Source organism: Carassius carassius, chromosome 7 (assembly GCF_963082965.1).
Source record: "Carassius carassius chromosome 7, fCarCar2.1, whole genome shotgun sequence".
Lineage (NCBI taxonomy): Eukaryota > Metazoa > Chordata > Actinopteri > Cypriniformes > Cyprinidae > Carassius > Carassius carassius.
The window spans coordinates 27,971,998-27,981,994 of record NC_081761.1 but is presented as its reverse complement, the minus strand read 5'-3'; the positions used below and the strand labels follow the sequence as shown (position 1 = coordinate 27,981,994).

At 44.7% G+C, this 9,997-nt stretch overlaps 1 protein-coding gene across 2 annotated transcripts; it reads left to right on the top strand.

Annotated features, from left to right (window-relative positions):
* The first annotated feature begins 8,182 nt into the window (after nt 1–8,182).
* LOC132143129 (lectin-like) lies at nt 8,183–9,789 on the top strand. 2 transcript variants are annotated; one of them, XM_059553275.1, is made up of 6 exons: nt 8,183–8,233; nt 8,307–8,382; nt 8,683–8,825; nt 8,925–9,065; nt 9,265–9,379; nt 9,541–9,789. In XM_059553275.1, exons 1-6 carry the CDS (start codon nt 8,231–8,233, stop codon nt 9,642–9,644), a joined length of 582 nt encoding a protein of 193 aa, XP_059409258.1. In that variant the 5' UTR covers nt 8,183–8,230; the 3' UTR covers nt 9,645–9,789. The 2 variants fall into 2 exon arrangements, with proteins under 2 accessions (XP_059409258.1, XP_059409260.1); XM_059553277.1 differs by having other exon boundaries at nt 8,191–8,233; nt 8,695–8,825.
* Nucleotides 9,790–9,997: the final 208 nt, after the last annotated feature.

Here is a 9,997-nt window from a genome sequence, read left to right as displayed (position 1 = left end):
GCGACATCTGCTAATTGCATCAAATCTGGGAACCATGGTTGGTTCTTCCAAAGAGGTGCCACAAGCAGTATTGAACATCTCGTTTCTCTCACCCGTTCTATCACCTGCGGAAGGAGGGAGACGGGAGGGAACGCATAAAGCGGGCAACACTTTTCGTTTTCGTTCTTGGAAAAGAACGCGGGGCAGTGAGGGTTTTCGTGGGACGCAAAGAGGTCCACCTCTGCCATGCCAAATCTCTCCCACAACAGCCGAACTGTTTGCGGGTGTAGAGACCATTCGCCCGTAGGGACATTGCCTCTGGACAGCCTCTCTGGACCCAGATTCTGCAGTCCAGGCACATGCACTGCTCTCAGCGAGCGCACGTTGCGTTGAGCCCAAATCAGGAGGCGTTCCGTCAGCCTGTACAGGTTTCGGGACCCGAGACCGCCCTGGTGATTTATGTAGGACACCACGGACATGTTGTCCGAACGGACTACGACGTGGTGATCCTTGATATGGGGACAAAAGCGCGTCAGCGCGTTCTCCACTGCCAGCATTTCCAGGCAGTTGATATGATGGAGCTTTTCCCGTTCTGACCATAGGCCAAAGGACGGTCTGCCTTCGAGCAGCGCTCCCCATCCCGAAGTGGAGGCGTCTGTCGACACCATTTTCACACTCGGGGAAGTCCCCAGGCTTACACCTGATCGGTACCAGCCGTTCGCTGTCCAAGGTGCTAGAGCCGCAACACAGCTCTGATCGACCTTGAAATGCAGCCGGCCAGACGCCCACGCTCTGCGCGGCACCCGAGCCTTCAGCCAGAACTGCAGGGGGCGCATGCGGAGCAGGCCCAGCCGCAGAACCGGAGATGCTGAGGCCATGAGACCCAGCATCTTTTGACAGTGTTTGAGCGACACAGTCGCGCCACAGCGGAAAGAACTCGCTGCGCGCTGAATGCCCATCGTGCGCTGTGGTGACAGTCGCGCCGTCATGGAACACGAGTTCAGAACTATACCCAGAAACAGGATCGTCTGACTGGGGTTCAGCGAACTCTTCGCCAAATTGACACTGAGGCCGAGCTTCTCGAGGTGATCGAGTAAAACGGCCCTGTGGTCCACGAGCTCCGCTCGTGATTGGGCCAGAACCAGCCAGTCGTCCAAATAATTCAGCACTCGTATGCCTCTGAGTCTGAGAGGAGCGAGCGCTGCATCCATGCACCTCGTAAACGTACGAGGAGCTACGGACAAGCCGAATGGCAGGACTGCAAACTGGTATGCCTGGCCCTCGAAGGCGAATCTCAAAAACCGCCTGTGGTTTGACGCTATCTGTATTTGAAAATACGCGTCCTTCAGATCTATTGACATGAACCAGTCCCCTCCGTGAATCTGCGCGAGGAGCTTCCTGGTCGTGAGCATTTTGAAACTGCGTTTCATCAATGCCTTGTTCAGCTGTCTTAGATCCAGTATGGGCCTGAGACCCCCGTCTCTCTTGGGCACCAGAAAGTATCTGCTGTACAGCCTCCCCTCGCTTTGAGCTTGAGACACAGGCTCTACAGCCCCTTTGCTCAACAGTTTTGATATTTCGGCCCGAAGTATGTGTGCTACTTCTGTTTTGACCGTAGTTTCGACGCGCGCTGAGAAGCGCGGTGGGCGTCGAGAAAACTGTAGCGAGTAGCCTCTCTTTATAATGCCTAGCACCCAATCCGAAACCCCTGGAAGCGCTGACCATGCATCTGCATGAATGGCTTAACCGACTGGAGGGAGGCTGAGCGGGTCCCGTGGGACTCAATATATCTGCGAGTAACCGTGGGCTGCATGTGTGTACTTTTACCACTTCCAACTCGCCGTCTGCCTGTGCAGAATGTACGTGCACGGGCCTCGTTTTTACAGAAGCCCCGCGCCGTAAGTGACATAGTGTATGTGGGCACTGGGAAGTGGGCACGTTTACTATGCGGCGCGCTCGACCGATCTGTGTCGATCTTATGTGCGCCAGCCCTGTGTGCAGGGCTGTGCTTACATGCGGGGATGGGCACTGGGTAGTGGGCATCGTCACTGCATTTAAAGCACCATCGGCCGTGGCCGGACGAGCGTGCACGGGTTTCGTTTTTACAGAAACCACATGACGCGTGTGACATAGTAATTGTGGGCACTGAGGGGTGGGCACGTTTACTATGTAGTGTGCGCGACCGACTTGAGTCGACATTATGAGCGCAGGCCCTGTGTGTAGGGGCTGTGCTTACATGTGGAGATGGGCACTGAGGAGTGGGCATCGTCACAACATTTATAGCACCATCGGCCGTGGCCGGAACACCAGAAAAAACACTGTTTTTGTGAAACATCTGGGTAGCCGTGATAACGGCTTTTGTGTGCAGGCAAGCGGGCACTCGTGCAGGCTTGCGCATTGCAGAAGACACTGAGGCAGTCGCAACTCTTGGAACTGCAACAGCGGCGCGCTTGGGTGAGAGCTCGGCCGCAGCGGAACTCGAACACCGACGCTTTCCCAGCAGTGCTAGGATGCTTTCGGGGCTTCTGGCTTCACCGCAATCCTCTGCCACGGCTCCCGCGGCGCGGGGCGACGGCTCGAAGAGCGAGAACAGGGTCCCGAGCTGCGTTGCTGACGCTGTCGTGATGGCGCAGCAGGAGGCAGTGGGCGTGATTGAGAGCTCTGTGGGGCCGGTCTAGAGCGGCTAGCTGCAGAACTGGAGCGCTTCGGCAAGAAGTGCTTGAACGCCTGTGAAGCTTTCTGGTCCTCGGCGAATCTCTCCACAAACTCGTTGACGGAAGATCCAAAGAGGCCGGCAGGAGTTAGCGGAGCGTCAAGAAACGCAGCGCGCTCAGACTCCTTGATGTCAGAAAGCGTCAGCCACAAATGCCTCTCAGCCACCGTAGCGGAAGCCATAACCCGTCCCATGGCCTGTGCAGCGGACTTAGTAGCGCGGAGGGAGAGATCCGAAGCACTCCTCAGATCCGCGAGACAGATCGCTTCAGGTCCCATCTCATCCAGCTTGCGGAGAAGATCGCTCTGGAAAATCTGTAGCGTCGCCATGGTGTGTAACGCAGGCGCAGCCTGCCCAGCAGCAGAGAATATCCGTGCGAGCAGCGATGACGTCATGCGGCAGGCTTTGGATGGCCTGATAGCTCATCCGGAAGATAGCTACCATCCAGCCGGGAACGTGAAGGGGGCGCTGGTGCACACCACTCGAGGCCGAGGCTCGCCGCGGCCAACGAGAGTACACGCATCAGCTCCTTATCGATATCCCCCCGTCTGCTGGGCCTCTGAGCAGCGGGCGCGAGATCCATGGAGCTCGCCCAACCCTCACTGCCCGAAGCAAGCAGAGAGCACGTGTCTTCTTCCTCCGACGCGGGCCTGAGATCCACTTCCTCCGATGACGCGTCGGCAAGCAGCGGACGCTGAGCATCGGGAAGCGATGCAGGGGAGACCGGCGAAGCGGAGGGAACCGGCGAGCTCGGCCGAGCTGGAGGCGGTTCTGGTAGGCGCTGCGAGCGGCGCTTCTTACGGCGCTGCGGCGCAGCGGATGATGCAGGCTTCGAGAAGGATGCCAGGCGAGTCCTCAGAGTCACCATAGGCATCAACTCGCAATGAGGACATCCGCCATCAGCGAGCGCGAGCGCTGCATGGTCTTCACCCAGACAGGAGACGCAGATGACATGACGATCTCCTTCGCTGAGCGGGGTTCTGCACGAGCCGCACGAAGGCATCTTTAAAAAGACGCAGCTTTTTTGTGAATGTGCGTCGCAGGGCGAACACACACACAGAATATCACAGAACAAGGATTATAAAGGATATGGGCGCCGGATAGCGCAGCAGGAACGGCAGTGGAAGGCGGCGGTGCCAGCGGCTTCAGGATGGCTCGTCCTGCTGATATGCTCTTCCAGACGGCGCTTGCTTCCTCGTGATCCAGCGATGCGTGAGCTTCGCTGAAGAGATGAAAAATCAGGTGAGTCAGCCTTTTCGAGCTCCTTTTATAGGTTGGGCCACACCCGTTTCGGCGGGAAGTGGCAAGAAAGGCGCGAGGCGCCCTTATTGGTCTGATGTTGCATCAGCCTGCGCTCGATAGGCTGTGCAGTTGCCGCAGAACAAGCCAATGAGCGAGCGAGCCGTCTCGCCTATGGCTGTGTACTGCTGCAAATGCGCTTTACAAAAATACAAAATTAAGGATAATTTTTTGCTTCAGTATTTCGTGAAAAGAGACTTTTCCCGTAGCGTCTTAGCTAAGACGCAGTACGAGAGAGCTCTCGTAAGAGAACCAAATTATCTCCTACTCCGGAGCAGGGTCTAACCAGCACAACTGATACTATCCTTGACGTAAATATACATTGATTGGACAGACGCGTTCCAAAACTACACAATGTAAACATACTGTAAACATTGTGTCAACTTATTTTGCAAGTATGATGAACAGCGATAGATATACGGACGCTGAAGTGCAGGCACTTGTAGCAGATGTAGCACTGTCAGTTTTCACTGGAGATTCTTAGTCCTCATTTCTGTTCTTTCAATCGCTTCATGCATATGTCGAAATTCCATGTCCATTATTGTGAAACCCGCGAGACACAACAAAAACACAGCTCCGATCACACCGTCCTCCATCATCCTGTTGTAACCATTGTTCTTCTGTTTTCATTGTTGAACGTCATGCACAAATGACATTGCTGTCAACCGACTTACATCACTTACTAGTACACACTGTCAAGTAATGAAGGCAACCCTTTAACCTTTTCAGTGGTGAGTTTAAAACATTCCAACGGTCATTTTTTATTTAATATATTTACAAACTTGTTTATCATGTCATGAACAATCTGATTTTACAAATATGTTCAAATTAGTGTGTTTTGTCATTTAAAGACCTTTATAAATGATCTCTATAGTGATCTGTAACTTGAGATGGGCGCCACCATGTTTACCATGTTCGTGCCACAGTTCAGAGAGTCCAGTCAGTCTGATTTAGGGGTTCAGGGGTTCAGGGGTTCATAATCTGAGATGGTTAAAGGGGTCATGAACTGACCCCCGGGTTTTTTTTTTTTTTTTTTGTACTGTCCACTTATAATGTTATATAATATTTTTACAATTAAAAAAATAATGATCATAATTTAGAAGTTATAGGCTATTTTCTGCACCCCCATCCCCCCCCATCAGAACCTTCTGTTTGAATAGGTGTGGTGGATTGTAGACTCTAAAGTAAACACCAACTGCTATGATTGGCTAACAGTTGTGTGTGTTCGACAGCCTATGTCATTTATAGATGGACGCTGGGGTGATTTAGGTTAAAAGTTTAGGTTTAAGTCTTATATATATTACTTTATGTTAATTAAGTCATAATAAATTCATATTTATGTAAATACACAATGTATAATATAAACATACAATATACTCAACTTTTGTTCACGTTTGATGATTTTGCAAGGTGTCCTTTTTTTTTACATCCTATACCTAAATACATTATTAAACATTTAAGCCTCTAAAAGGGATGTAAACAAGACAACGTTTATATCATACATACATACTACTTTTGGCAGTTTTAACATGTAAATGCAATAGTGAAAAAATAACGCTTTTTGCAGCATAATGCAGGCTAATAACAGACAGGTTATAATATCATGAGGCGACATTTTAAAGGAAGCTGTCATGTGTTAGAAGTAACTCTGAATGTAAGATGTGACAGTAAAATGTGAGAAAAAATGTGAGAAAAAAGAGGAGGGTTGTGAAAATGATAGAGATATTGTATAGCTGGATTAAAAATTATCAAGTAAAACAATCTTGTTAAATAGTGAAGTGAACAGAAAACCTGTTTCACTTATTGTGTCACATCATGTGTTTAATTTTTTTTTTTAATGTTGTGGCTCTGTGCTTAAATGTACACAATCAATCTGAACTAAATTTCTGTAGTTAGTAAAAGATTTGTAAAGCAACTAAGTCTACTAAACAATCAACTTGAAAGCTGCTTCAATTTATGCAGCACTGATACTAGGTGATCAGAACGGTGACCGTAATCGCAAGAATTAGGGGTTTCATTGACTGGTGTGGTGATGGCTCTTTCACCATCATGTGCATCACGTGCCATGAGGAAGTGGAGCAGGTGCACTGAGCAGACATGCATACAGTAACGCGTACTCCTTTCATGAGCAATCCATTTCATCTCACATTTGTCTGCAATATCTCAAACTTACTGATGTAATATAGTTGTGTGTGCAAATAAAAACCACAACTTTGCCATCAGTAAACTCTTCAAAGTGATTCAAAAGTCTGGGATGAATTCTTCAAGTTAGAAGTCATTATCCAGTTCTGACCGACTGTCTGCAGGGGTTCGCATCTACTTGAATCAGTTAAACAATTTAAAACCTCAATTACAAGTGGTCCATCAAACCAGATCTCAAATTACTGCAGAGAATGACATCCCAGACAACATGTAAAGCCACCTACATATCTAGCAGACTTCCAAGTACAAAGGCCTGGATCTGAGCAAAGATCCCAGCAACCTGCATGTTCCAATTATGATGAAGATCCAACACTGTCTTCAGAGCTTGAGTTCTGTGTCTCTACACCCATAAGTCAGTGTTCACCCACCAGTGAGAATGATGAGCTTTGCAGCTGCATTTGACAACTGCCAGAGATTTTAAGTGTGTTGCAAGGCCTTAAAGCAGAGAATGCCTTCACGAAATGAGTAATACAGCAGTTAGCCACAACTGTGACCACTCCACGCAAATTAGTGTCTCCCATACCAGCTCCTCAATTCCATGAGCCAGAAACATGTCGTAGCCTGCCAGTGCCCACCACACAAAGCAGAGACTTCTACCAGTACCCCTCTGCCTAGATCAGGCAGATAACAGAGCAGGTGAGGGACTGCATCATTTCATCTATACAGATGATTCGCCTGAAGTTATGCCAAGGTATCATACCCCTGCTCAGAGAGTGAATACTCCTCCTCATGCTCAGGCTGATCCACATGCTGAACCTATCCACTCTGATAAGAAGGTCTCTAGAGACCACTATTACACTATTACAAAAGGAGGGTGTTATGGTTCAGGGTCAAAACACCCAAGGGGAGTTGGATACTGTCTGATTACATCAACTCCTCCTAGCCAAGGCTTCACTCTTGCAAGGTGAATGTTTGACAAGAATCTCTTAGATCTTGCATAAAACAAACAAACAAAACAGTTACATTCTAGCTATAATAGTGAATGGGAAATTATAAGAACTAATGCTTTATACAACCTAATGCAGTATGTTCTAATACAAGTAGCTTTGTTTTACCATGAGGCATCATGAGGCCAGCTTTAAGGGTTTTTATGTGTGATGAACTGAGAATGAGATGTGAGAGAAATAGGAGGAGTTGTGAAATTTAAAGCAGTACAAAGTGACTGGCAGATGGATTTAATTTTTTTTAAAGTGACAAAGCGATTCAGGTCATAGCTGTATCTTCAACCCCAGGACCTATTGGTTTCACTGTCTTTTAAAAGACTTTTCAGATGCTTGTTATTTACAAGATTGCCCCTTTCTGACCAATGTAGTGTCTATAAAACCCATTTTAAATATATACATATAAATAATATAAATATAATTATTAATACTTCATGTGTTAATATTGTAGTAGGGTGTGTTGTTTTGATTGTTGTTGTTCTTTGTTTTGGATTCTTGTGTAATAGACCCCCTTGAAAATGAGATTTGGCCTTTATGCAAAAGAATAAAATTTTAGCCTGTTTTCCAGTCACTATACTGATATTTGGGAAAAAATAAGAGAAGGGTCATAGAAATGTAGGAAATAAGATGCAGATCTATTTCTTGTTAGGGTTGAACCATAACTTAAAGATTAAAAAAAAAAGTGCATAATGACTCAGATTGTAATGAGAAGAGTGCAGCATTTTAATGTCATGATCGTATAATAAAACAAGCAATCATGTTTCTATCCACCAGTACACGCTCTCTCTTCTCATTCTTTCCTTTTTTTAATTTATTCATTAAAATTTGAATGCATAGGTTGATCTGTGTAAAGTTTAATGGTTCACACAAAAATCAAATTTTTCTTAATTATATTAAATATATTTATGTTAAAATGCTTCAGTCACTAGATGTGTTTAACGGTTTCCTGTGTGATGAATAAAAAACTGTTCTTCACCCTTAAGATGGTAAGACTGAGAGAGGAGGAGGAGTTGTGATATCGAATGGAAAGGTATAAAATAAGGTGAGACAGATGTAAAATTATTGTGAGGAAAGAGACAGAAGCTGGTGAACTACAATGGCAAGTCGTCGTATCCTCTATATATACATATATATAATTTGTGCTTAATAATCATATTCCACTTCTTTGACAGGTCAAATCAGGATCTATTGGCGTTCTGTTGATGGCTTTCCTTTTTGGGAGTGGAGACTTCTTAAAAATGGAGAGAGGTAATTTTTAATTCATACGAAAATATATTTATGTTGACTTTTCATAATTTTATCTATTACTTCACACACATTTGTAAATAACTCCCCTGATATGAATTAAAGGTAAACCAGGTGTTGTTAAACAAAAAGCATGTGACCAGTTTGTGCATATGATTTATAAAGTATTTGATGAGATGACTTGCTTTGAGTATGCATTGACAGTATTATTACATAAACAGAGTGATAAATTAAAAGTTCATCTTTTATACAGGCAAGTATCATATTTATATACATTTTCAAATATGTGATTCTGTCATTTAGGGTTTGTTGCAGGCCGTACAAATGTCACTGAGCAATGTTCTATGCCTAAAAAGTGTAATGTGTACGGCTTCACTGACTGGTACAAAGTGGGCAGGGTCTGTGTCAAATACTTCAGCAGACCTCTCAACTTTACTGCGGCTGAGGTATGTTTTTTTGCCCATGCAATGTGAAATAAAAAAAAAAAAAAAAATAATATTAATGTAATGTGTAGTAATTAAATGTTCTTCCTTGTTCATATCTAGTTCAGCTGTAGGGCAGAAGCCCCTGGAGCACACCTGGTGTCAGTGCATAAAAAAGAGCATAATGATGAGTTGCTCTGCATTGTGAGAAGATTCAACCCCAAAAACCTGCGCATCTGGCTTGGAGCTTTTGAACTTTTTAAGGTAAAAAAAGATTGAGATGTGCTGGTGTTTACACAAACATGGAGAGAAAAGAGAAATGACATATTTTATGTTATTATATGGTTTTCTATTACATGCACTATAGTTTCTCACTAATGACTTGTGTGTGTGTGTGTGTGTGTGTGTGTGTGTGTGTGTGTCTGTCTTTCTTTATTTCTTCTTTAAAAACTCATTCTCTCAGTCTGGTAAATTTCTTTGGCTTGATGGATCCTACTGGGATTATCAAATCTGGACACGTGGTGAACCCAACCATATGTACACCAGCAATGAGGAATGTGTGGAGATGAACTGGAAAGGTAAGAACAGAGAGACACTAATGGGTTATAGGATAATCACATTCATTTTTAAGTAAATGTTTTGCTAAGTGATTTATTCCAGTGACGCTGTGAGAAATATTTGGTAAAACACACTGCAGAAAGTAGAATAATCTCTTTATTTCACTGTCCCTCATTTTCAGAGATTGGCAAATGGAATGACCGCGGTTGTCATTTCAAGGAAAACTACATATGTGCCTTCAAACTAAATGGCATCTTGGAACCAGGCTCTGAGGAGATGGAGTAGTTTTATCTGGGTACTGACCCATAAAACTTTCTGAGTAAAATGATATTCTCTGCATCAACAAAAAACTTACAATAAAAATAAATAAAAAATAATTATTCAAAATAATTATTCAAATAGCTTTAAAATGCTAATAAAGAATGCTGGTAATCAAATTTATCAGTTGATTTTTTTTTTTTTTTTACTGTTTGTCTGATTATGACTGTCTGTAATGGCTACACTTATAAGAATAATGGTTCCAAAAGGGTGTTATTGGTTCCCAAATTGGTTCACAAACCTTTCAGTGAAAAGTTCCTAAATAATTTTTTGAAGAACATAAAAATATAAAGAACCTTTTTTGAATATAAAGAAGTCTT